The sequence below is a fragment of the Drosophila mauritiana genome, chromosome 2R, assembly GCF_004382145.1.
Source record: "Drosophila mauritiana strain mau12 chromosome 2R, ASM438214v1, whole genome shotgun sequence".
Classification (NCBI taxonomy): domain Eukaryota; kingdom Metazoa; phylum Arthropoda; class Insecta; order Diptera; family Drosophilidae; genus Drosophila; species Drosophila mauritiana.
The window spans coordinates 15,611,979-15,638,964 of record NC_046668.1 but is presented as its reverse complement, the minus strand read 5'-3'; the positions used below and the strand labels follow the sequence as shown (position 1 = coordinate 15,638,964).

The 26,986-nt window shown below is 39.6% G+C and overlaps 5 protein-coding genes across 24 annotated transcripts in view; 3 read left to right on the top strand and 2 right to left on the bottom strand.

Moving 5' to 3' along the window:
* The window catches only part of LOC117138355 (muscleblind-like protein 2), a 161,656-nt gene that overhangs the window by 113,500 nt on the left and 21,170 nt on the right, over positions 1 to 26,986 (bottom strand). For 18 of the 19 annotated variants that reach the window (XR_004459195.1, XR_004459196.1, XM_033300416.1 and 15 more), the window contains exon 1: positions 3,388 to 4,094. The exons of the other annotated variant lie outside the window; for it this stretch is intronic. The gene's annotated coding sequence lies outside the window, so the exon portion shown is untranslated. Of the gene's footprint in view, positions 1 to 3,387; positions 4,095 to 26,986 lie in introns of those variants that run through there. 19 annotated transcript variants of the gene reach the window in all.
* Positions 6,964 to 12,913, top strand: LOC117138358. 2 transcript variants are annotated; one of them, XM_033300425.1, is made up of 3 exons: positions 6,964 to 7,814; positions 11,659 to 11,706; positions 11,769 to 12,913. In XM_033300425.1, the coding sequence occupies exons 2-3, from the start codon at positions 11,680 to 11,682 to the stop codon at positions 12,141 to 12,143; spliced, it is 402 nt and encodes a 133-aa protein (XP_033156316.1). In that variant the 5' UTR covers positions 6,964 to 7,814; positions 11,659 to 11,679; the 3' UTR covers positions 12,144 to 12,913. The 2 variants fall into 2 exon arrangements, with proteins under 2 accessions (XP_033156316.1, XP_033156315.1); XM_033300424.1 differs by lacking the exon at positions 6,964 to 7,814 and having other exon boundaries at positions 11,562 to 11,706; positions 11,769 to 12,911.
* Positions 13,726 to 14,197, bottom strand: LOC117138360. The gene is made up of 2 exons (XM_033300427.1): positions 14,068 to 14,197; positions 13,726 to 14,010 (listed from the first exon to the last, which is right to left on the bottom strand). Exons 1-2 carry the CDS (start codon positions 14,188 to 14,190, stop codon positions 13,801 to 13,803), a joined length of 333 nt encoding a protein of 110 aa, XP_033156318.1. The 5' UTR covers positions 14,191 to 14,197; the 3' UTR covers positions 13,726 to 13,800.
* Positions 22,062 to 22,953, top strand: LOC117138357. The gene is made up of 2 exons (XM_033300422.1): positions 22,062 to 22,161; positions 22,256 to 22,953. Exon 2 carries the CDS (start codon positions 22,262 to 22,264, stop codon positions 22,697 to 22,699), a length of 438 nt encoding a protein of 145 aa, XP_033156313.1. The 5' UTR covers positions 22,062 to 22,161; positions 22,256 to 22,261; the 3' UTR covers positions 22,700 to 22,953.
* Positions 23,118 to 23,687, top strand: LOC117138359. The gene has a single exon (XM_033300426.1). It carries the CDS (start codon positions 23,220 to 23,222, stop codon positions 23,595 to 23,597), a length of 378 nt encoding a protein of 125 aa, XP_033156317.1. The 5' UTR covers positions 23,118 to 23,219; the 3' UTR covers positions 23,598 to 23,687.

Genomic DNA, 26,986 nt, shown 5'->3' with positions numbered 1-26,986 from the left:
CGGGGAGGTGGAATATCTTTTGGGGGGCCTGTGGATGCACAGCTGCAGATACATCCGAAAGATACATCCAAAATGTGCGGCAGCTGTCGCCTGTTATGGGAGATGCCTCAGATACTCGGATACTCAGATACTCGGAGGTACAACAACACCAGCAACCGACGAAACACGTTCAAAATTTCTTTTTCGACTCTTCGGTTGGTTGTTGTGTTTTGGCATGTGCTAAGAGAATTATGTTAGGGTGTGCCAACGGTATAGATATAATTGAGGAAGCTGCATTAAACGGCCAATTGGGTGTGAAACAAGTTATGGCAGTATGTTTTGAATTTTATATTGGAAAAGTTTAAATTTAGTACACTATTATATAATACATAATCGTATACGACTGATGTTTATGGTAAACTCATGGTATACTTTAGAAATGAAAGCTTAGTAATCACCGAAAGTGCCTTAGCCAATGCGAAAAGTAAAATGTATTAGCGATTGGAGATCTCTCCACTATTTTTAGGTAATTTACCTATGAAATTCGGAACTCCAGCTAGTCTGAGTCACCCTAATCCTACGATTCTCCCAACCAGATACAAAAGCCACAAATATCTATTTGTTTTTTGTTTCTTCTTTCTTTTCGACTTGTTCGCTGCCTCAGTCGACGTCGCAGCTGCTGTGCGCTTATTGAAAAAGCCAAATACAAAATTTCTAGCACCGAAAAAAAGTATTTGATATTTTTAGAAAAAAGAAAGACCACGAGCACATGTTTCAAAATATCAAAAGAGATGAAAAACTTGAACGAGAGGAAACGACCAAATGGAAACTAAGATCTGAAAATCTTCGCAACGGAAACGAAATGTTTATGTAAATGCAAAAATACAAGATGAGATATAAAACAGAATCCCAAGGAATCGATATTTCAGATATAAAAATTCCAGCATTAAAGGAAAACTCGATCAATAGTTTGCCAATTTTGAATGTATTGAACTTTTTTCCAGAACACCGTATTTAGCAATTTGGTAAAGATTCGAATGGGAATATATATACTTAAAAGCATTAATTAACAAGTATTTGCCCATAAGCAAATTGCATTGTTTTGAGCATTCTAGCGCTTTAAGGCTACACCTTTTCATACCTTTCGTCTGAACTCTGACACCTTTTCGAGTGCTGTCATCTCGCATCGAAACTGAAATCGCGAGCCGAGCAAACAAACACGGCTATATACAACGCTATTTCCACACTTTCGACAAACGAAAGGGGGTGTTCCTATCGATATTTACGACCTATTGAGAAGAGCTTAAAGCGCAAAACCCTCTTACTACAAGTCAAACACATATTTCTCACAACGACGTTTTTTCTTGCCTCGACTTTTTGTACTGCGGCATGAGTTTTTGGCGAAAAATCGAATCGATTAGTCATGCCAAAAGTCCTCAAGTTTTCATCCCAATCCCCTTCACCAACAAAACATAAAACCGTCTTGTGGCATTCGTGGCGTTTTGTAGTTATGGTTCGAGTTTGATTTTTTGAGTACGTTCGGAGGAGAAAAAGTGAATGACTTGTCAGAGTGTATTGAACAAATGGACAGAAATAACAATTCATTTTTGGCATTTTCCAAACGATTTCTTTGACTCATATTTCTGCAGCAACACATTTTTGACACTTTTGTCGATGATGATGGGCAAAAATGAAGAGTAAAAATAAAAACGAAATGTGTCAAACTTTTGCTTTTTTGTTTTCCAGTTGCCAGCGGGCAGAGCTAATTCAATTTGCATATCTCAACTGGAGGAAAACGAAACAAATCGGAAAAATTATAATAACAATCTTTTTGCAACTGAAACCGAAGCTAGGACCGAAATAAACATAAATTTAATGGTTACGACTTGGCAAGAGCACGGGGTGTGGGTTTTCGGGTGGAGAACCACATAAAAAACGTGACTTTTCGTTAAAATAAAATCTATGTATTTGCATGTGCGAGTACAGTGCGTTTCGGGATCGTATTTCCCATGAATTCGTCTCTAAGACCCTGAAATGAAATCGATTTGCAGTGTCAGAACAAATCCGGTAATTGAATCAGTTTCGTTTAACAAAATAATCACATTAAATTTAAGAATCATGTCTGTTTTCTGTTCGGGTGTCTAAACCCATTAAGTATCTTAAGCTTTCAAAACAATTTCATTTAGCCATTAATTCCGTAATTGCCTGTTCGCAGGCGTTTTGTTTTATTGTCACGTGTGTTTCTTTACAGCTGGCTAACAGTGTTGAAACGCACTGTAAAAATCGCTCGACTTAGATGTGGTTTTTTTTTGTTTGTTTAATAGTCTAGGCCTTGTCCGGCTTTAGAATAAAAATGGCTAAATTTGCATTACATTACAACGCGAATATTTGTAGTTTTTACCGTGCTTTTAAGTTAATTAACTCCACAGATGATATATATTCATGTTAAGCTGTTAGGGCGCTTTCGCAAATAATGTGGATATATTTAACGTATTTAATGCCCAATAATGTGGAATAACCATTCCCATTTTCACTCTGACAAATTTGGTTTGCAATTTGTTGAATTTTAATTATTATTTCACAGTTCATTAGGCTCAATTTCAATTTGATTTTCGGTCATTAAGCTTTACCAAGCCAAGTGAACGAGATGTGCATTATTTTAACAGATTAAGCAATTTTTTTTAATGATTATAATACACTTATTAATGCAGAATTTATATTTTGTGGCCGTGTAATGTAGTTTGTTTTCAATAATAAATGTATATTTGTGTATATTGTTCCAAACTTTACGCCTATACTTTTTTATATTCTTTGTCCTGAACAAATTTGTGAAATAGATTTTTTATGTATATAAAAGTTATTTGTAAATTAGCTTTCGATATATGCTTCTCTGTAATATCGAATATTTATCAATGTTTCTGCACATTATTCAGCACTAAATAGACTCTAAATAAGTGACTTGCATTTTGGTAATACGGTACTACTTTTGCAACACTGTAATTACAAAACACTACCAATGGGACTTATTGCATTTAAATACTGAAGTATTATTGGATTCATACTACACTTTAAAACTACATAAACCTTATTAACCTTGAAAAACATTAGTTTTCTTAACATTTTCTTTTGTTAATTTTCTGCCATTATTCTGTTTCTCGAGTCTTGGCAACAACTTTCCCTACAATATTAAGTTTTCCCTGTCATGAAACAGAATTTCCGACTCTTCACTTGGCATCACCGAAAATTCGACAACAATAACAAACAAGACCACGAAATGTGGCAAGAAAGGGAAGAGACAAACCGATGGATAAAAAAAAACATAAACTTAAGACGGAGGCGAAAAAAGAGAGAAAACAAGAGGAAAAAAAACACAACGATCTCTTTTTTTTTGTTTTTAAGCATAAACACCTTCGGTTGTCCAGCTGACTTGTTGTTGTTGCTGCTGGCAAAGTTGAAGTTGTTGAAATTGTTGTTGTTGGGTGAAAAAGCGGCTGCTGTTTTATTTTCTTGTATTTGTTTATTGTTTTACTTTTACGCCGATGGTGAATTGAAAATGTATTTTTAACCTTTTTTCTCGACGCGGCGTGGTGTGTGTGTAAACTAAACACGCGCGTTGTTGCAGAAGCTGTTGTTATCGTTGGTTTTTTGCGGCACGACGTGACGTCATTAAGATGCCGGCTAAAAACAATGGATTTTGCGATTTTTCCGGACAATTTCCCTGCAGCGCTTGCACTATATTTCTTGAATTTTCACGAACGACTTTCGACAACTTCTTTTCTTCTCCTTTTATTATCTGTCACACACAGAAACGAACACACGCAAACACTCTTACTGAGCACCTCTCACATACACGTGCACTCGCGTTGTTGTTTTTCTTTTAGTTGTATTTTTGACAAATTTTTCCGCGTTTCTAGAGTTGTAGTAGCAAAAACTTTTTTGATGACGCCGTTTTGCAGAAAAGTGATTATTTCAGTTTGCGGTGACTGAGCAGAAAGTATTGTGTTTGTTATTATTTAGCTGAGAGCTGCTATTTCTTTGATGTGGTTTTCTTGAGTTTTTCAGGCAGGCTCTGCTATAATTCACTTTTCCGCTGACAGAACCGCTTCCATCGAAAAATTTTTCGAAACTGAAAGCAGCAATATTTTTCTGGTCATTCCATTCCAATTCGACTCGAAACTCTCTCGCTCTCTTCCTCTCTCTTCCTTTCATTCTCTTTCGCTTACGCTTGCACTGTGGGGCAAACAACCAGTTACTGTGGCATTTCAGTAACTTCAAAACGTTGTAGCATTTAAGAAGTGTAAAAGATATTCCAATTTATATATAGTTTGGTATATTAGTATATAAACGCTTGACTAACTCATTTCGTCAGCTAAAATGTTATAGGTGTCAACTTTTGCAATCGAACTAGGCAACCCTCCATTCAGATAGAAAAAGTGTTTTCTTGCACCACAGTTCGACGAGCTCTCTTGTGTGCTCTTAAAGAGTGCATTTATCCAATGAAGAGAGTTCGAGTGTTTTTGGTTTTGTTGGTTACCGAAGGGGGATTTTTAAGGGGTTGCCGAGTTCAATGAAGGCGAGTCGAGTTGACAATCAACTAAAAGGTTAACTGGCCAAAAGTAGACAGACTTAAGCTTTTGGCGTAGGTTGCGGACTATAAAATAGCCTGGCAACTAATATTTGCAAATCGGTGACTAAATTAACGGTAGAAACTAGATAATGAATTTTTTGTGGCACTCTTAAGCCATCGATAAATCGTTTTTTTGAGGTGATAAAAATAATTAAATGTTTTACATTAAAGACATATTAATTTCGAAAACTTTTTACAATTTTGTTTATAAATAAGCGCATACATACACATAACATATACAAAACAATTATCTGTTATTTTTGTCACCTTTCATTATTTTCGGTAAGATCTTATTAAAAATGATTTACTGTAAATCTTGAAAATGTGTAAAATGTCGAAATGAAGGTTTTCAATAAAAATTTTTTTTAACTTGCTTTCTAAAGAATACACTTATTAAATTATATTTAATAAAAACCATTTGTTTAACTTATTCATGCAATGGTCAGGTACATTTTTGAAAAATACCATTGCTCTAATTGCTCACACACCGCAATGATAATTAATGTTTGCTTGCAGTTTCCATTTGGGCCTGAGGACAGAAATAAGTGAACTTAGTGAATTGGAACTTTGCTCGCTCTGTCAAAGTCACCTTCAAAATGTGTTCGATATGTTCTAAATCATTTACGTAAATGCATCCCATCCATAACGGTATAGCTATATATCCGAATGCAGCCCAGCGGGCCAGAAATAGAAATATGTAACGCACACACACACACAGCCACAACTCTTGACATTTCTATGTCATAAATTTGTTTCGTTCTTTGGATTTTTTGGCAGCGAGCACTGAGCAAAAGATATGATCCTAACACCCCCCACATGGTAATTAAAATATGTGGTTGAAGGCGGGGAAGGGGGAATACCTCTAACGCACACCATGCACCACTCTGTGTAGGTTAATTGTAATAAAAAGTGAATGTAAGCGATTTCAAGAACGAAAAAAAAAAACGAAGTCCAACGAGAACTGGCATGTGAAAGCCATATCCATATGAAAGGGGATAGAGAAAGAGAGCGACCCGACCCGACCAGATCCAGATCCAGATCGAGGAACGCCCCCGCAATGATTTTAGCTCCACTATGGGTGGATATACCCCGCCCCCAGCAGCATTTGGCTTATTATTAGAAGTCCATCGGTGTTTGTGTGAGTTCACTATTTTTAAACGATTTCAAATTGGAGTTTTTGTCAGTGACCCGAAAGAGAAACAAAGATCGCTAATGGAGCTCGGGGGCAAGTGAAAGGTTTTTGGTCTGCAAATTATGCATAATGAATTACATGAGTTGAAATCGCGAACTGAAGGAGTGGTAAGCGTGGATAAAGCAAATAATAAGTTATGTTTACTAATAATGGAGTTAAATCCTATTTGCGTCTATTATGATTGGAATGTGCCAAATCACTGTCGAAACATGTAATTTGTGAAGGCTGTATATCGATAATTATAAGGATATTAGCAAGATTATCGGTTATTTTAAAAACGAATCAAGGGTGCTAAGAGTAGAAGGACAATTATGCTGAAAATAAGTCCACTCATATTAATCCTAGCCTCTTAATAACTGTAATAACTTTTACCTCACAACGCTAATGACCAAGCAATTAATAAAAATTATAGACAGCACTTGCGATTCCATCATCGTAAATCTACGTATTTATAGAAGATGTTATCGGCAAATGACATCTCTTTCTCGGTACCCAAAAACGCCCACCGCAGCATCTTGAAAACATCATTAACAACACATTTATCGGCGCTGCTTCTCTCCGCTGCAGCGGCCTTTCAAATGTGGGCAGCTAGCGTCTGCTACGGATTGGGGATTCGGTCTCAGATACAGATACAGATACAAATACGAAAAGCGATTCGGATACAAGCGCTGGCCGAAAGATACTCGTACTAGTGGAGCAAAACCGGTTCCGGGCAAAATCAAAAGTTGCGCAGACGTCGCCGACTCAGCTGCTCTGCTGACCAAGCCGGAGTTTTGGGAGTCGGGGACTGGAAGCTGCGAGCGGTCGGGGCGGGCCTGGAGTGCTAAAGTACACAAAGGCAAAGTTTTCGAGATCGATGCACAGGGAGAAACCAAAGACACTAGAATAATTCTAGTGTCTTTGGAGAAACGCTCAAGTGCTTTTAAGAAATTAAAAACGGAAACTTGAATAACTTTATAATGTAATCAGAAGAAACTTTTGCAAAGCAACCTTTCATTTTCATGGTTACTATATTTTGGGAATCATAATCCTCAGTGCTGTACCCCCATTTTTGGCAGTGTGGATGCTATTAGTACAACTTTTCTCTGAGTGCGCCGCTCCGTGCGTGAAGTAGTGTAGGTAAATCAGATTGGGGAACCGGCGCCGAAACGGGTTTACTTCTCGTTTGTGCTACACCTTTTGCGCCTGTTCCTTGTTCCGATCCCCATTCGAGAACGTGTTTCAAGGCTTTTGCGACCGGGGTGTGTAACCAGTAGCAAAAGAAAACAAAAAGTAAATAAGAAGGCGCGGAAAAAGGAGGTCGCCGAATGAAAAGATCGCGGCCAAACAAAAGACACCAAGCGAGAAAATCGGGCTGAAGGGATTGGTCCGCCGCAGTCGGGCTGCAGAATGAGATGGCAGCAAATATATAAGGCCCACCCTAATCTAATTAGAAATAACGGCAAGAACAAGTCGAGTATTTCTGCGCACGCGATCGCAAGAGACCGGCTAATGCATATAAATTGGCATAAATAAAGCAAAAGTCACGTCGATCCGTGTCCAAAAACCAAAAAGCCAAACCAGTTTCAAATTCCAGATCAGATCATCGCAATGACGTAGTCGTCTTATTTCTCCAATACGATACCAGTGCAACCTGAACCTGAGTCAGCTCCTTGGGGCTTCTCTTAAGAAACTCCCCAAGAGTCGGATCGGGCAAATATAAATCTATGTGCGTGGGTGCCGCACAAGTTGAGTCACTCGGAATCGGAATTCCCCCCCATTGTCAAGTTCCCCATTCAACTCTTACCACTCAAAAGTGCCGAGTTTCCAAGCATGGGGCTGCTCTTGAGTGAGACACCGAACGTTCGAGTTTGAGTTTAGGTTTGAGTGAACTCATGTGAGAAGATATTCCACTGAGACTGAGCGCCAGATTGTCTCGGAAAAAGTGTTCCCACTTTATCGGGGGTTGCAGCGGAAATGCCGAGTGTTCTACAAGGCTTATTGAGTTCTGGAAGGCGTTGTTTTTTATCAAAAGTGGTATGTAGATCATAATACCATAGATCAATCCATTCTTTGTATTATACAATATAAATAAGATAAAACAATATAATGGTTTTTACTGAAACTATTTTAGTGCTTTTCTTAATGGAGTGAGTTCTAAACCACTTTTCATGGGTTTAGCAACACTAACAAAGCTTAAAATCTTAAAAATTTTTGGGATCTGATTATTTATTACTATACTATACTAATTTCAACTTCATCTAGTTCAATGTACATTTGCATAATGTAGCATTCCCACTCTTTACCATTCAATGTACTGTTGTTATTTTCATTTTGATTCGCACCTTGACTTCGTTTTGTTCGTTAAATTTTCTTCATTTTCAACTTGGCTCCTATCGCTGCCTGCATTTGAATTCAAATTAAGCAAATTACCGAAAATTTCGTTTGTTTGGGGCCCTTCGATTCTGCCGCCCCTGCTGCCACGCCCCCTGCCCCAGTGTTTTCTTCTTCTTCGCTTAATTACTTACAACTAACTGCCGGGTGAAAAGTTTGCACATCCCCCCATTTTGCGCCCAAACTACCACTGCTACTTGCATTGCAATTGAAACCGAAGTTACAATCGCATATCAAGCCCTAAGACAAAAGGCAAACATGCTTGGTTGAGTTTCCACCGAAAAGTGGGCGGCGGGTGCTTTTGGGGGGCGTGGCAGTCAGTCTGGGGCATAGTCGAAGAAATTACGCTGATTGAACACTAATTTATTTGTTTGTTTGTTTTAACATTTTCGCCGCATTAAAGGGGGGGATTTGGGTGGCGGTATCGGAAGACGCGAGTGGAAAAGTGGATAAAAAGTTTTCCCTTCGCCAGGTGCAAAACGCTTGCATGTGTGTGAGTGTCGGCATGGGGGTGGGGGTGCCAAAGTGGGCGGACTTTTGGGTGGGGGGTGGTCTTAGCTTTGTGTGTCTGCCGTTGTTAGCATCTTTTGGCTTTTTGTTGCAATTTGTAACTGAGGTTCTTTGTCTGCCACTGCCGCTTTTTCGCTTAATTGGCTGTAATTGAAATCGTTCAAAGGGTTGGAAAAGTGGTGGGGGGTGGCCATATATATATAAGCTGAGTTTGTTTCACTAGGCTAAATCAGAAAAATCGATATCTTATTAATGAGGAAATTTAAGTTAAGTTAACGTTAAATGCTGCAAAACTTATAAACGGCATCATATTTAAGATAAATGAAATATTTCTTTTTAAAACTTTAATATTTATTTATTAGTATTGAAGTCTATTTTTTTTTCGGCTTCAGTCACACTATTTCGCCATATTTAGAGGATTTTTTTTGTTTGCCTGCGGTCGAGCCTTGTTTTCCCCGAAAATTTTGATATATTCACGTTTTGGCTTTTTGGCCACAGTTTTGACCGTGTGTGTGTGGCCTTTTTGTTTTCCTTCTAGTTTCTTTGCCCGTTTTTCCGATTCTCCCTGTTGCCAGTCTGATGTGGCGACCTTTTAGCGAACGTTTTCGCCATTTGCAGTTTTTCGCCTGCGGCAGCGAGAATGTCGCTTTTCCCCTAGCCCCCTAGTTTTTCGTACTTTTCCATTTTCTTTTTGGAAAAACTGCACGTGGGTGTATCTGTGTGTGTGTGTGTGTGTGTGCGCACTACCCGGCGATCTCTGTTTGTGTTTTCCGAGTACTTGGTTATGGTAATCGAATTTCAAATTATTGCCAAGAGCTATATCCGAATGGGGGAAACACCGGAATATGTCTCTCTTTATTTTTTACTTTTTTTTATGCCTTCCTTTTCGATATTTCCATGCCAAACGTTTTTTTTTTCGCTACCCTTTGTTGTTCTTGTTGCGGAAGATGAATCTGGTTTTTTTTTCAGTTTTCCGTCAATTCCTTCTTTTTTTTTTTGTTTGTGTTTATGTTTTGGCTAGTTGCTGTTGATGTTTTCCCCCCGCCTGCCACTGTGTGTGTGTGTGTTTCCGAGGTTTTTCCTGTTTTTCCATCCTTGCACTGCTGTTATTGTTGTTTACATCCTGTTTTTGGCGCGCTTTGAATATTTTGCGGTGCATGTTTTGTCATGCAATAATTTAATTGTCGGATTTGGCAGCTTAAAAGCATCCCACCGCCCCCGATAGCTGCCACCCACAAGTGCGGGGGCGTGGCAGGTGTGGGACGATTGTTTGTTTGTTTGTTTGCTAGGAGGACGGACAGGCTGACACTTTGTGCTTTATTTATGTTTGGATTTGGCTTGCTGATGTTGTTTGGGCTTTTGTGTTTTGTTTTCTTTTGACAAATTGCTTAAATTTGTTTGCTCAGGAGTGTTTTTTTTTGTGTACCGCTGAATTTACATAAATCATTTTAGCTACTTTTATTTCAAGGTGAGTTCACTTTAATAATGCGCGTGCACAGCTCTGTGATGCTAAAAAAAAAAACGATTTGCTTGTGCAAAGTTTTAAAGCACTCTATTTCACTTTAATTTATGAGTTCTAGATTTTATTACAAGTTTACTTATCTGACTTTCTGTGGAGGGAATAATCATTTTTTAAATGCTCCAACATGATTCTCGCCTAAAGATACTAGAACTTTAAGCTGCTGAAACCCTATTCTTTCTAACTATTTATAATTCCCGCTGCCCGCTGCATTATCTGCGACAGTTTGCTGTCCTTGGGGCACAGTGTCACTATAATTAATAATCAACAGCAGCTTAAAGATTTTAATTAAAATCAACGACAGGCGGCAGCAGTTCAAGTTGCAGCTTCTTCTGATCTTTATCTCCGCTTATATTGTCAACTGTTCCTGGAAAATGCAATCCGTAAGCCCCCATGTAACCACCTCCATTGGTAAACTAACCCCCCTCCACCATTCCCCTGCTAGATCGACCTGCGTTGATTTCTTTTAATTTAGCCGCAATGACCTGCATCGAAATGCTTTTGTGTGCATGTGTTGGCTGAATGTCCTGGATACTGAATCCTGCATCCTGCAGAGCACACAGGATGTATAGTACGGCTCGCCGTCGCCTTCAGCTCCAATTTTTGCTGCAATTCGTTTCCTTGGCAACTTAGCCAAGTTTCAGTTTCAGTTGCAATTACTTGGCGCACCTGAAGTGGACAACAACAACGGGATGTTGAGTTGAGTTGAGTTGCAGGGGGTCAAAGGTTAGTTTGTTTGTTTGTATTTGCCGCTGCTGCTGTTGCGGTGACGTTGCTGATTCTATCCCTCGTTGTTTTTTTTCTTCTTGCCTTCCAAGATTCACCATTCTGCAGTATTTTTTGCTATCGCTTTTCTGTTGACTTTGCGCTTTCTATTTACGCTCCGCTGTTGTTTGTTGAATTCCAACTGCAATTATGTGAATTTTCACCGTGCACAGCATAAAACATTTTCCCCAGAACTCCGGTTCAAGCAGTTGGCCTGCAGCCTTCTGTTGGGCAGATCCGGGGGCACCAGGTTCCCAGTTACCCAGGTTCGCCGGTTCTGGCCAAGCTCAAAGTCAAACAGCGTCGGGAAAGTAAACTGAGCTTGAAAGTCAATAAACGGGGCGCAGGGTTTGGGCCTGAGTGCCACCTGAGTTTCCAAGGATCTCGACCCGGAAAGTGTTGAAAAGCGTTTAAAGCTTAGTATCCTTTTTTTTTTTAATTTTTTCTTCATTGATTTGGTCAAATGTTTGCAAGAAGTCAAGAGAATGCTCGAACATAGAATATCTCAAGTTTCTACTGAAGTCAGTTAACTTGAAAAGGCTCTAAATACAAGAAAAAAATACAACAAATAAACTTGATAACTAAAATATAGCTTAGCCAAGAAAATCAAATAGTTTTGACGTAATGTTATATTATTCCCTTTATTTATGATAAAAATTTGCAGTGAATAAAATTTGCTTGATAAATCCTCAGTTTACCTAAGAAGATAAAATCATGGCTCGCCGTAAAAACAAAAAACATGTAAGCTTAAGATGTAATGAGCATTTAATAATCTGCATAATAATGTATATATTTTTGCACAGATGCTGATAGAAATGCTTACGCGGCCCCAAAATGTGGATCCTTCCAAGTCGCTGGTAAATCAAAAAAATCCGGATTTAAAGCAAAAAACGATGGTTGCGGCGGCCGCGGCCAAAGGATACAACCTTCCTCGACCCTTGAAGAGGGATGTTATCCGCAAGATTTGCAGATTGCCACCGGAAACGTGCAATCAGAAGACAAAAGCGCAGGTGATGTACTACAATTCCAACTACGGAAGGGTTAAGAAAGCCAATCTCAGCCGAACCGATTTTCACGAGCCTACTTGTCCCAAAACTCGCAGATCGAAAAAAGCCAATGAAAACCAGAAATTTAGTACTGCATCCAGGCAGAGGACGCAAAAGAAGAAAACAAATTAATCTTAAGTTTTCGAATCCTTATGGATATACTATATATACTATATATCTATAATCATGCCGATTATGTGTTCCAGGTTTAAGTGTTCACCAAGTCCTGTGAATTTTTATACATTTTACATGTACATAACGCCTTGTGAAAATACTGTTCAATACACGCATCTTTTAAACCCAATTATTCAGTTTTTAAAACCAAAAGATAAATTATGTTTCAAGTGATTCTTAAAATTGAAGCTGACACAAACGAGCCTTGAGAAAGACCATCGAAGTAGAAACCCTTAGTAGTTATTTGTCCTGCATGTGTGTTGTCCTTAGCTCGTCTTCAAAGGGGCTTTCCCCGGCATTCCATTGGTGTCACGTAGATTTTTCGTTTGCTTTGAGTTTTCAGTTACACGATTTTTGAAAGGGACGAGGTGGAGCAGCAGCAGCAGCAGCAGCTAAGCAATCACCAAATAAAAAGCCATCGGACAGTTGCTGAGCTCAGTTTCAATTTTCACTTAAAACAAAGTTGGCCAACGAGGGGGAACGGAGCTGCAGAAGGACAAAAACTGGCTGAACCGAACTGCATCTCACATGCACATCCTCATCCACATCCACATCCAAAGGAACTGAGGGTCGCTTGGGCGTTCACAAAGCGCGCGAGGCGGCTGCCAAATTGTTTTTGCTGCCGCACAGGGAAAATATTTTTCAGGTTGATGAAAAGTACTTACAGCTAACAGATTTATTTACAAAATACTAAAAATACATATATTTTATTTTGGTACTAATCATGTTGCTACCAATAACAAGACGTTTTATCTAATGTGTTATTTTTTCAAAACAAAATTGGTTTTTGATGTTGCACGTATTTAAAATGTAAGCTAAGTAGTTTAAAAACTGTATATTCAAAAATTTATATATAATATTTCTTATTGTGTGATGTGTCTAGAAATAATGTACTCAGCCTGATAACATTTTAAATAAATACTACATATGAACATATGAACAACATATGAAATAAATTAATTTTAAACTGATTGTTTTTCTCAGTGAATCCGTTGTTGGGTTTTGTAATCAGAGCAAAGTAGACGCAGACACATGACGGAACTACTCGCCCCTTTCCCCCTTTGCTTACGTGATTTCAGGCTGCCAAATCACGGATCGGGTTGAGAGGAAAATCGTAGAGCTCGAAAAAAAGTCACGAGGAAATAAAGAAAAGCGAACAAAAAAAAAAAAATTATGCTGTCGGGTAGCCAAATATTTCTATGTGCTGCCATGATGAACCAACCAGAAGCAAGTGGCAAGGAAAAACAAAACTAGAGCCAGATTTACAGAGCAAAGGGGGCAAGGAAAAGTTTGTGTGGCTCACGTGACATTTGTTTTGGCAAGTGTCCTTTTTCCTCATTGTCGTCAAATCAGCGAACGTACCTGCAATGAAAAATTCAAGAAAAGGGTTTTCAGTTGGTTGCTTTTCAGTTTTGTCAGTTGCAGAAAAGTTTCAGCTTCGTGCATTATACGCTTTAAAATAATACAATAACCGAGAAGCGAAACAAAACCAATTCATTGAAATGCTAAGACTATTATTTTGAAATATTTATTTATTCGAATTGAGTGTTTTTAAAATATTTGGTATTAAAATATTTTATTCATCATAATTATCTGCATCCAATAAACACATTTTCTAACGACGCGTTTCATTTCTTCCATATCCTGAACCATAGCCAAACCATTTGCCAGTGTATGCAGGTTCGCGTTGAAAACAAGGTCCCCTTGCAGTTGTCGGTTTTTTGGTCGTAGACGTCATCCACTGCCTTATAACACCTGGCTTCTGCTCCTTGTCATATCTGCGGCGCATGCATTTTTTTAGTTTTTCGTTAAAGTAATATCCATACTAAGGAAATTCAGTTCTTAATGGCGCATTTTTATTTTTATCACAAACTCTTCTTACAACGCATCGGCCTCTCGTGCGTGCCAAATCCGGCAGGCAGGTGCTCATTAGAATTACCCAGGTGAATCCTGCAGCGCAAGGAGGTAATTCTGATGGAGGTGCGGTTCCATTCAAAGACGACATTCTTTTCAAGAATATGAAATCCGACTAATACTAGATTGCTGAAGGTACACAATTAATTTGGACACACTTCTAACTGTGCGTAAAACCACGTTAGCTCGGGCTATTAACTCATTATAACTCAAAAATAACTCAAAGAACTTAAACTATTAGTTTAGTCATAGCATAGTTTGTATAATAGTTCCTAGGTTCGTACAAATACAGTACTTGCACCTTTCTAACTCATCATATCTTTCGAAATAAGCGTATGTTAATGAATTTAAGGCAGGATGTACATGAAATAGGTCAAATGGGATGGGTATCTGGGTATAGTGTTGGCATTCCGTAGCTTCCCAGCTTCCCGATTGCCGAATTTAATGAGTGAAATTAAGTGGGATACTTGAATGAGCCCGTTGACTGCGCGGCGAGGGGTGGCGCAAAAGTTTTGTATACAAAGTTTTGTGTAAAAATCTAAGGTAAATATGAAGCTGTATTTTTTGTAAAAGTAAATAAAATTCAATTCAAACCGCAGTTTATGCATCCTAACAAAATACATTTAAATCCAATTAAATTAGTCTTAAATATAAATATTTAAAACAAAATAATAGAAAAAATCTATTATTTGAAGAAAAAGCTTTAACTAACCATTTCACCCTTGTCACGACATTCATCGTTTAAAAGTGGCCTCTGCCTTTTTTGTACCGGACCTCGTGGCGTATGCGCAATTTCAGCCACGCAGAGTTCAAAAGAAACGCTTAGGTTAAACAAGATTGGTTTTCACAAATGCACAGAGAGCATTACAGATAAGCTATTTTTTAATTAGCTTCAATTCGATTAATTTTCAATATTCCCTATATTTATATAATAGTTTCTGCGTAAAAAAAAAACTGAAAATCTATTGAGAAGTGGCTAAGGCAAATTCAATGCCAAAGTGGGCGAAAGTTGGTAAAACTTTGCCGGGCCAAAGTGAGACAGCCAAAAGTGAGACAGCGAAAAAGAAATGTTCCAGGTGGCAAATGTCAAAGCAGTGGATCCTGGCAGCTGAAGGACAGCACTCCTGTCCCCTTTCGTTGCTTGTTTGTTTGTTTGTGCCATTGTCGTTTGTGAACTATGAACTGTCACACGGAGAAGAGTGCACTAAAAGCGTCGCCTTACGGCAACTGACTTGGAAAGATAATCGCGAGGGGTGTGATGAGTGGGCGGTGCAACTTTTGATAACGGTTTATCTGGGCTGCCGTTGCAGCTTACCTTTTTTAGCCGGGCAACAGTTTCAGCTGACTGGCTAAGTTGGCTTCAAGTTGCCACCGACTTGACTGACTTGACTTTCATCATCATCGTCATTTGCTTTCCAGCTTGAGCTTCCAAAAGGGAGGCGAAAAAAAAGTATCTTGGTATCTTGATGTCGCGACAACTTTTCCTTTTCGCCCCTCTGGTCTTCATGGTTAGCATTTAATTATTTGAAAAATACGCAATGGCGCTTCATATTACCGACAAAGAGAAGCAGGAAGAGAATCGAAACGGATGTGGGGAAAGTAACCAGCGAAAATTGTGCAAATTTTTAAATAAAATATTGCAAAAAATGGGCTATATAGTTTTAACTATTCAAAAAGGTACACGATCGCACTGAGCGGCGATTACAAAAATTGCTTATAACTCTTTAAAAATTCATATAGAAGGAGTTCAACTCTATTAATTTTAATATTTCTCCTATTGAAAATGCAATAGTTAAATCAATTTTTTATTCTTAATAGGCAAGCTAAGTATGCATGTTGCATCTACAGTTGTGTTTGGTTTTAAAGTGTAACAGAGTGAACATATATTTAAACCCCAACCGGCATCAGGAGAAGGACGAGCAGAAAACATCCTCTGACAGTTTGGCTAACATTAAAAGCGGCAAAATGTTGCGGTGCTGCCTGCCAAATGACATGATTTCTCAGTTCTGATTCGGTTTCCATTCTGCACTCTCTTCAAGCTGCATTTCTACATCTTCGCATTTCTACATCCCCACATCAACTTCAGCTGAAGAACTGAGCGAAACTTTTGCTTATCTGCGTTACAGCCACAAAACCGAATCCCGACTCCAGCCAACCAAGTCGCCACCCTTTCTTCACTTTCTACACTGAGCAAAACTACTTCACTCCCAATTGATCCATTCTTTAACAACACACAAAATCTGAGATATTAAATATTTCTTTAAGAGGAGTTGATTAAGTTTAGTTTGAAACTCAGCATGGAGGTTCATGGAAGTTCAACATATTGATAAATTTTTCTTAAAGTGTGCTCACATTATTCCCTTTTGCCATATACTGCAAAATCTTGAGGCACATGTTTGCTTTTGTTGGTGCCGCTGTGTTTTTTGCTGCGTTTTCCTTGGGTGTATCAGTTTGTCTGGTCCTTGGATGGCTGGTTTTCCTTCTTGGTCCTGTTATTTCTACACATGCTCGCCCAGGACTCGCTCTTTGTTGCTATTTCGCCACTGAAGCTGCTGCTGTTTGTGCGTGTTTCATTTTATTTGTTGGCACAAAATTGGGTTTTAGTGGATTTTGTGGCAAATGATTTTTGCTGGCTGCCGTACGCTTGCATAAACTTTAATTTAATTTTTACCCAATACAAAAAGTTCAAAAATTCCCTGAGCAGCTGCACAAAAAATAAACAAAAATAAAAAGTGGGTAGAAAACAGTACCTGTTTAATCTAAAATACGAATGATTAATTTGCTTTTCAACATATAACAATTAAATCGTATAATCTTATATATATATAAACTAACTACTGATTTCTCGAACTTCAGTGCCCACAGTAATCAAGGATTAAATTCCAGAAGCGATTAACTGAGAGCTCTATATATACAAACTTTTAGATATCTCAACACTTGACTTTATCCGTAAAGTTTGCCTCCGAGTTTCGGCACTTCTGCATTGATTTCGTTTCCCAATCGCTTTCAATCAACATGCGTATATTGAATTGAATATATTTGTCGAAAAAGCCACAGGACACACTTCCCTCAATTCAAATGTGTCTGCCGACATCTGTCTGTACATATATACATATTCCCATATATTGCCACACAAACTAGAAGACACCTACGTACGTACATGGGTAGCAGTTTTTTAAGAAATGCACAAAAGTGCAATTGAGTTGAAAGACGTGCCAAAGGGCGTGCACCAGGTAGAAAAGCCATAAAAATGGCAGCTAAACGTCGGTGGTTGGTGCCAGGATCCCCCGCTCAGGTGAAAAATTATAGCGTAAAATTCATATTTGATGACTTTTTGATTGCCAAACCGAAAACTGTTGCCCCGCCTCCAAGTCAATCCGAACCGCAATCGCAACCTCAGATTCTGCCTTTAGCTCCGGATTCACACAGCCACATAATGCTGGCAAAAGTGCTTTCAATGGCGTCATTGTCAAGCGTTCTTGCAGCCATCGCAATCATCATCATCATCATCGTTATCATCGTATATATCCACCTGCACCTGAACTGCACTCTATATATGTACTCGACGTACTGGCTGATCCAAAGCAATGCCAAAGCTTTGGGATTAAGCTGCAGGTGGCTTTGAACTGGATGGATGGATGGTTAGATGGATGGATGGATGGCTTGCTGGCTGGATGGCTGGCAGTATGGCAGCTGGATTTTTCCTTTTCATTTTTCCATATTTCGTGTCGTTTGTCGTCCTCGAGACCTGATGATGATGACGATGTGCTCGAGTTTCGATTGTAGGCAGAGGGGCAAATCTTTCAATGGTAACAGGACTGCGCTACCAACTCTCAAGATGAATTTTGGTTGTACAAGGACTCGATTAATGAACCTCAGTTTTATGGTCATTTAAAATGCATTTCTAATGGAAGTGTCTTCGAGCCGAATTGGGAATTTAGGTTTTTTACGAGGAAATATTTATTAAATTATTAAATACCTTTATACTAGATAAAACATTAAACTTAAGCTTTTTAGTATATATTTTCCGATTTGTAGTCTCTGACTTACCCTCCAATTCATATATTAACTTTAGCTCCAAAGAAACCCAGTAATCAATTTTAATTATCCAAATCCCCAAATCCCATTAATCGTTTTGACTTTTTTCCGTGTCAGTCATCTAATTTCAATGAATGTAAGGACCCGAGGATGTTCCCGAAACCAGGTCCTTTCAGCACCACTCCCTTGTCCTCGCAGATTGGTGTTGATGTGATGGGCCACGAATGCTGATGACACTAATGCTCGTCCACACGCACACTCGAACTGTGACCCATGAAAAGGATTGGGGATCCAGGATCCAGGAAGCAGGACGCAGGACGCAAGGACGTCAATGTGTTAATGACTCGATGGCATTGCATAAAACGGCTACGCTAATTTGCATTGTTGTGCGGGTGTGTGAGCGTGTGTGCGAATTGGCCGCTGTCAACGTTGTCCTGGCACACTCGTGTGTAATGATTTGTGCCAGTTTTTCCAGCTTTTCACGCTTTCCCCTGCCCCAGGCACAAGCGACCAACAACCTCGGCAGCCCAACTGGCTTATGTCATACAATTAATAAAAGTTTTTACGCCCGCGAAAAAAAGTAAGCGAAATAATGAGCAAGGCTACAAGCATTTTGTCACACGTTGACCTTAATTACTTGGCACTTTTTACAGGTCCATTAGGTTCCGAATTTAAAGAGTTCTAATGGTGAATATTAAAGTACTTAATTATGATTGATGTGATCATTTTGGGTAAAAGTTGTAAAGTGTAGATTGTTGCCAATCATTCAAATGATTTAAGTATCCTTGGGGATTATAAAGATGGGGTTATTGCGGTTGAAGTTGAAATAAACCGGTTAAACATTTTATAATTTTAGGATGTGCATTTTTTCTGTAGTAAATAAATTGTTCATATCATAATCCGCTTCAAAAACGCATCGGTGACCCAGAATACTTTTAATAATCAAGCGAATGTTTTTGCCTCGCTATAACCTTTTACCTCGCCCAACTCTCGTGCATTTCGAGGAAGTGGAACTAGTCTGGCTGGCGCTTATGGCCCAAAGCCAGATCCAAATCCAAATCCGTCTCTGAACTGTGACGACAACAATTCCAGCAATTTTTATATGCCATTTGGCGATTTTACAACTTTGCTGGCGCCGTGCTTATGCCGAACTCAAACCAACTGTGGCGCTCTTCTTATGGCCACGTTTGTAGCCAGTTGCTGGTGTAGTTGTTTTTTGCCATTGGCGCCATGGTGGGCTGGCTTGTTCTGTCCAAAAGCGGAATCCCATACTTTTTACCAGGCTTTCGTCCTAGAACCATTTTTTCCCATCAGTCGGGAACGTCGCGTGCTTGGGCCATTTTCCGTTTTCATGGCGTTCGTCGCCAAAATGGCGTTGCGTGCTGCCGCGAAATGTTTGTTGAAAATTGCTCAAATGAGTCGTACTGCAATGGATCGAAGCTAAGATTACCCTACGTTGAAGAATAACCTTTCTAACTATTTGTTGAAGAAAGTTTTTATACAACCTAACAAATGCGCCAAAATTATATGCCTCTAATTTCACATTTCATTGAGAAATATTTTTTTTCTGTTTTAAATTGAGTTAAGCCTTTTGGAACCTTAGCTAAAAGGGTATTTGTGTTAGGAAAATTGCATGGTGGTTGGGGTCAAGGGATCTGGAAGTATTAGTGACAAACACATTGAAATTTGTATGCGTCACAATCGTCAGAGTCGCAGTCGCAATAACAATCACTGTGAAAGGCGAATCAAGTCATTGCCGAAGGAGAAGCTAAAATCATAAAAAGATTTATGGCGCTTTCAAGGCGAAAGAGCCAAAGTATTCACAATGACAAAGGGAACTGGGATTTGATATCGGCATTTGGGGAGAGGGAGCAGGGAGCCGGAAAACTGCGTGCGAAAAGTGCTGTGTGTTCAGCAGGATATACGAGCTATCGAGGCTAATAAAATATATGAACAAACTCGCATTAGGAAGGTAAAGTTCATAAGGAAAATCACCGAAAAGTTGTCTTTGTAGAATGTCGGCATGATGATACATAAATCTAGATGTCAATGTTACTTTATGGACTTGGCAAAGGTTGCAGATGACAGAAGTTAATATTTGCCTAGTTATATGAGAGCCTTTTTCGTCTACTATCTACCGGCTTCATATCCTTTTTTGGTTAAGTAATTTCTCTCTCCGAATTTCGGCATTGTTTTAATGCATTTGCAAGGCCCGACAACTTTGGGCGCGTGGGTGGAAAGTTTCGGGGGTGGTTTTCCCCTTCCCATTATCATTGTGCAATTGGAAACTTTGCAACAATAAAATTGCTGCCAAAAAAAAAATGTAAAATAAAAGTAGCAGGGCACAGCAAAGGCAGCAGGCTAACAATGCAGGCGGTGTAAAAAAGTGAGGATAATAAAACACAGTGCAAGTCGCCTGGTGTAGCCTACTTATGGATAGGAAAATTGTGTTGGGGGCGGCAGCGGGTGGAAAAACAGACGCCGCATTTAAACTCTCCACATCCGCGGCGACTTCCGGAGCGGTAAATTATGCAGACCTCGTGAAATATCACTCATTGTGCTCGCCATATGATTTAATCGCCAAGTGGCATAAAAAGAAAATAGTCAGCCACGTTAAGCGATACATATTATATTTCGCATTAAATACATGTCAATGCATAAATAATCGGGAGCTTTGAATAATTTTTTTGGAGAGCGTAAAGGATATTCACCCGATCGGCATATATACACAGATTGACTATCAAATTGGCAACGTAACTGAAATTGCCTTTCTAGTGGTTTCTCAGTTTCAGCTACGTATTGGACATCGATCAAAATGTACATCTGTGGCAGGTCGAGATGGATTCCGTGTGTTTCTCATACGCCTCGTTGCACATTTATGATTTCCCAGCACATAACAATCCACAGCCAATCGAATCGCAATCGAGGCGGTATTTATGGTCGTGACACCTTGAATCGAATAGGCTATAGATCTCTTAAAATAATGGTAAAAACTATTTAAGGAATATTTGTGTTTACTACTATTTAGAGCTTAAGGTAATCTTTAACTGGAATTTTTCAAAAATATTTTTAGTTTCAATCCAAAGACAGCAATAAACTAACAAATTGAGTACCACATAGGACTAAATTTAGAGGAAGTCCAAGTATTTTGTATGTTAAGCAAAGATATTTTAATGGAGTTTATTGTGTGTCTTAAGTTAAAACTGGCAACGAAATTGAAATGTTTGTGAATGAAATTAACACCACCTGGTACGCACACGCACACATATGTGCAGACCGACTCAGACAAGCACACTCGTACGTACACGCCGAAATGCAAATGCAAATTGCATTTGTTTGCGTTGTGTCATTTGTCGCTTGGCTGGAACCGAAATGATAGGGTAGGGAGGGGGGGCATGTGGTGGGTTGAGGGTGCGCCGGGCCTGACTACAACTCTCAGCTGGCAAATGTGACTTGTTACAAAATTCATCAACTTATGAAATATAAATCACACACCACACTGGAGGAGTCAGCCAGCAGAGATAAACTAGGGAGAGTGCCAGTTCATCTAGAATATTCAACAGAAGTCATTAGTTTTGCAGGCCCAAATGGCTTTGGAGGCTTAAAACCATTTGAACCCAATTTTCAAAGCTTACCTTAGCAGGCCTTTCGAAGTACTATGGGCTATTTCTAACAAGTGCGGGCAAATGTACGCTTAAAAAAGCACAACATTGATCTCTTTTAAAACCAGCAAGTTCAAAATCACTTTTCTTATAGCAGGAAACCGATTTTCTTGTATTTCATAGGAAGTTTTATTAATATTTATTTATTTTATTTTTTATTCAGTATTTACTCCCTCCATCCCATTGTACTTCCTGCTTGAACAGTTTCAAATTCAACCTCAGCAGGCCGATTTTTCGAAATGCCAAGACCTGAAACATCTGGCCGGTATAACAACTCATTCCAACGCCATCACCCCAACCGTTAACAACTATTACTATAAGATAAATTCATTTCGACCTAACCGTTTTTTCACCTCAAAAAGGCAAGTAAAAAAAGAAAAAAAAATTTCATATGCTTTTTGAGAAATCAACAAGCTAGAAATTATTTGTGACTTTTAACTTTCATTTGTCTTGCAGTCTAACATGGGAGACGAAGAATCACCAGCAGGACCAGGAGCTCCGGGTGAGGCTGTTGATGATTCAGCAGATACCACCACTGATGGTGCCGATACAACCACAGCTGGTGCCCGCATGATGATGAGCCACCCATGGCTGGCCGCCGCCGCAGTGGCCATGTATGCCACCAAGGTCATGTGGATCAAGTTCCGTGAGATCGGTCTGGCTAAGCGGGAAAAACGGTTCAAAAATCAACTGGCGAAGCAGTCTAAGCCCTTGCAGACTATTGATGAAGATGATTCCGAATCTGATGCAGAATCTGATGCAGGAACTGATGCTGAAACTGATGCAGAGGACGACGTCGACGTCGGACCCCAAGTGGAAGATGCAGTAGAGGGACCGGAATTCGAACGAAACCGAGTGGATATATGCCAACGCCAGATCGAAGTCTCTACTGACTGCTGATGTTCGAATCGGGGATGAAGGACCGTGGAAGGATGGACATGCACACATACACTGGACAACTACACTAATTGTTGTAATGCTTGCGTTTTCCGTAGGGGAGGATCGTCGGGCAATGTTTGACATGTACCACCACATTGGGGGACACAAATTGTTAGTTTTAAAACATTAACCAAATTTCTTGTACCACATTGCGATATTTGAATTAGTTTTTATGAGTTTATATTAAATGCTGCGATGAAAGTATGGTACCCAAACATTAACAAAGTGCAATTCGTTTTGGGGGAAAAATAAGAAATCGTCTACTGCGACACATGGGCATTTTAATTTGAGAAGTTACCGGGGTAGACTAAATTTTAGTTTTCGCATATGCTGTATCGGTGTGGTTTTCCAGAGGCTTCAATTTACGATTCAGAAGTTTCAAGAACAAATTTGGATTCACGCCATCTTGATACCATACACATAACTGTCAAAAAACAGCTTTTCTATAAAATCATTCCCTTTGCCAGGCAGAAAGTACAATATGAGTGAGTCCGCATCTGCCGGAGGTGAGGACACAGAATCTGAAGGGGTTGCTGCCGTTCCAGTTCCCGATACCACGCCTCGCGATGCGGACGCCACAACTTCCGGAGCCCGGATGATGATGCAACACCCATTGTTGGCTGCAGCCGCAGTTGCCGTCTATGCCACCAGAGTCATGTGGGTCAAGTTGCGTGTGCTCCGGTTGGCCAAACAGTTGCGCCTCCAAAAGCAAAGATTTAGGATGTCTAATCCCAGGCAGGACAATGAATCTGGCTCTGAGGCAGAGAGTGATACCGATGGCATGGAAGGCGATTCAGATGTGAATCGTATTAGAATTCAAGCTACTGATAATGATCGGTTAGTTGGTGTGCCGCAATAGTTTTTCAAGATGATTTTCGAATTTAAATTCAATGATGCGAGTTATTTAAATTGTTAATAATATTCATATTAAAATACCATTAACGATCGATATCGCTGCTTTAAACAATTCCCATTTATGCAGTTTGAAACCAGTTTATCTACTGTCATTTTTCAGATTGCACATTAAATGCCCAACTGAACCGCCAAAAAGGCCTTTAATGTAAGCAATCAAAGTTGTGAGTTATATTTATACTTTGCATTTTTATTGATTTGTAACAATTTTGACACCTTGCTGTTGGTTCAGCCTGCCGGCTCGCCCGGTTTCAGTTTTTGTTCCTGTTTCCGTCTCGATCGATCAATCAAAAACCCGAGCGGCGCGTCATTATGTCATAGTGGTGAAAATAGGGGGGAAAAAAATGGAAAATTTATACATGGGGAGTGGCAAACGGGAAATTCGTGGAACAGGCAGCGGCAGCGGTCACGGAAACTGGGGCACATGCAACTGCAACCGAGCGGTGTCTGTGTGCTCAGCATGTTTGCACCCGCCATCATCATCCTGTCGCCAAAAGCCACGCCCACTAGCTCCCGTCTCCCCGGTCAACCGCCTCTTCCGCCCGCCTGCCCATCGACCATCGGGTGTTTGGGGACAGGAAGAGGCTAATGAATGCCGCTGTCAATTAGCAAGGGGCGTTGGTAAATCAATTCAATGACACTGTGGCGCAGCTCAAATGACCTTCGCCAGTACAATTGGTAAGTGAAAAGTGCCTGCAGTTGTCTTAAATGCCATTAAATTCGAGCTAAAAAGTTTAAAATTGTTTAGCTGATTTTTCAGATTTAGTTATGTAAGCCATTTTACGAATATAACATGAAGTTGTAAAATAATGCTAATAGAAATTGGCATTTCTTATCAGTTACTTAAAAACCATTTTAAAAAGCACTTAAACATTTTAACTATCCCATTTACCACATAACACTCCTTCCGATCGACAGCAATTAATTAATATTGGATAACCAGCAAGGCAGCGGAAACAATTACCTCTTTTAGCCCCAATTTGATTGCATGTTGATGGATTGCTTAGCTCAATCACTTCTTCACATTTCGCATTACTTAATTATCAATAAAATGTGCCAACTGTGCTGCCTCTGTGAGTCTTTTAATTGTTCGCCGATGTTGCTGATGTTTGAATGCAACTCCGGGATTGATTTCGTAACGTGCCACAGAAACGTGGTCTAAATAAAATAAAATGCCGCGCCGCCAAGCAACTTTAAGCACCAACAACTTTCGTTACATATTGCATTTTTGTTGTTCGGCTTTTCTTAGCCGTTTTTCATTCGTTTTTCTCGAACTCGAACCTACACACACACACGCACACTTCTTTTTTGCTACTCGATTTCCTTGACGGCTTTTCCTCAAATGATTTAAGCTTCGTTTTATTTTTTCTGACTCGAATTCAATATTTTATCTTTGGTTTCTTTTCACATAATAAACGCGCTTTTGGCATAATTGCCCCAGCGGTTTTATGTTGTCTGGGGGGAGGGAAAATCGTGTGGAGCGGGTCGATAATTATGATGTTGCATTGTTGTTGCGGTTATCGTCATCGCCTGCCACGATAATATGCCGTTTGCCCGCCAATCTGGAACCTGTGCCCCTGTCCCCTGTCCCCAGTCCCCAAGTCCCCCATCCCCAACTCACTTTTCCGCGCTTTCGTGTAATATTTGCTCACAATTATTGCGAGACGACGCAGCCACATAGTGGTTAATGCTGCCACTGCTGTTGTTGTTGCTGCTGTTGCCGCGGCAGTTGCGGTTGCATGTTGCAATAACCATTTCGCTTTCGCTTTCCAGTAAGGTAAGTCACGCAATACCCCGTGGCCATTGGCAGGGAAAGGGATATTGGTTAGTCAAGAATTTTTGTTAACCCATTTGGGAAATCTCTGCAAGCTATTTGGTATTAGTATTATAGTTTATATTTTAAAAAATATTAATACAAATATTAGGCTTTTGTTAAGTCAGAAAACAAAAAAATTCATGCTTTAAATATTAATATATTTTATAAATAGATACTTCATCGGATAAATTACAGTCTTAGAAGCTTCTAAATGGTGTTGTCTATTCAATTTGATTTGCAAGCTTAAACCTTTTTTCGCCATTAGTTATTTTGCTTTTAATTAATTTGGTAAGCTCCACGATACTGCTCCACCTGCGGCGCATACCCCGTTGCGATTCTGGTTCGGATCGCTTTTAATTGTGACTCATTTGGCGGGGGGAGGCGCAACATGAAAGTCAATGCGCCAGCGGATGCAACATGCGAGTGGGCTGGCAAACAGCGGAATACAGTTGCAGTCGGGCTGCGAATGAGGATGGGGATGGGGGTATCGGTGGACTGGGAGCGATTAGAGCTGGATCTGGTTGGACGGAGTTCGGGTGCGACAATCGTACAGCCCATTGCCGTATTCCCCAAGTGCCACACGGCCATTCTATGGCTTCATTTCGCAGCGCCTGGCATTTTACGACCATCGATAACTGAGCCAGCGACAATTTCACCTAGTGTTAAAGTTATCTAGTGTTGCAACCAGTTGATTTAATTGTCTGAGTGCGGAAATTTAAAGTTGCACCTTGCAAATAACTAGTATGATTTTGTTTTAATTTTAATGTGCATTAACTATTAATTTCTTTCACTTTTAACAACAAAATAAGACAGTTTTTATTGCGAGCAGGCACTGCAGTGCATTTCGTTTAATTCAAATCCATTACGCAGTAAAGTTTTTCATTCAAAGTTTTAATAACACGGAAATGCAGTGGCATCCCGAACCCAAAGGCAATCCCCAAAAAAACCCACTTCACGCACCAAAAATGAAAAAAAAAAGGAAAAAAGACGACCGAAGAAAAACAAATGAGCAAAGGATTAAAAAAGTTTGCTGCCTTCTGCTTTTATTAATTTTTTTTTTTGCCCCAAACTTGCTGGGTGAATTCAATTTAAATTTAATTACTTCAAATGCCAACTTTTGTCACACATTCGGGGGCAGAAAGGGGCTTAATGAGAAGGACAAAGTCAAGTAAGTCGACTTATTTGTCTGGCAGTCATTTAGCCATTTTCCTGATTTAATTGTAAAGTCTACTCAGCAATTGCCCCGCGGTGCTTGGCTAATCAGATCAACATTATTAGCCGAGGCAACAAAGCAATTGCAATCCTTTTTCCCTCACCAACCAACTACCCACCACACCGCCCTTCCAGCCACAAATGTTCCCATCTGGAATCCGTTTTCATTACAATTTGTCGTCTCATTGATGTTTGCCCTGCTCAGAGCTGTTCTTGTCTGATATTAATCCGATTGTCTCTGACATAATCTTCCCAGCTGTCTGTAGTTGTGGGTGTTTGCATGCGAGTATGTTTATGAATTGTTTATA

Excerpts from the sequence above, each read along its gene's own strand:
- LOC117138358 (XM_033300425.1), top strand. The coding sequence starts at position 11,680 with ATGGCTCGCCGTAAAAACAAAAAACAT. Across the intron at positions 11,707-11,768 it reads GCCGTAAAAACAAAAAACAT|ATGCTGATAGAAATGCTTAC; the intron begins GTAAGCTTAAGA and ends ATTTTTGCACAG.
- LOC117138360 (XM_033300427.1), bottom strand. The coding sequence starts at position 14,190 with ATGTCGTCTTTGAATGGAACCGCACCTCCATCAGAATTACCTCCTTGC. Across the intron at positions 14,011-14,067 it reads GCACGAGAGGCCGATGCGTT|TATGGATATTACTTTAACGA; the intron begins GTAAGAAGAGTT and ends GAATTTCCTTAG.
- LOC117138357 (XM_033300422.1), top strand. The coding sequence starts at position 22,262 with ATGGGAGACGAAGAATCACCAGCAGGACCAGGAGCTCCGGGTGAGGCT.
- LOC117138359 (XM_033300426.1), top strand. The coding sequence starts at position 23,220 with ATGAGTGAGTCCGCATCTGCCGGAGGTGAGGACACAGAATCTGAAGGG.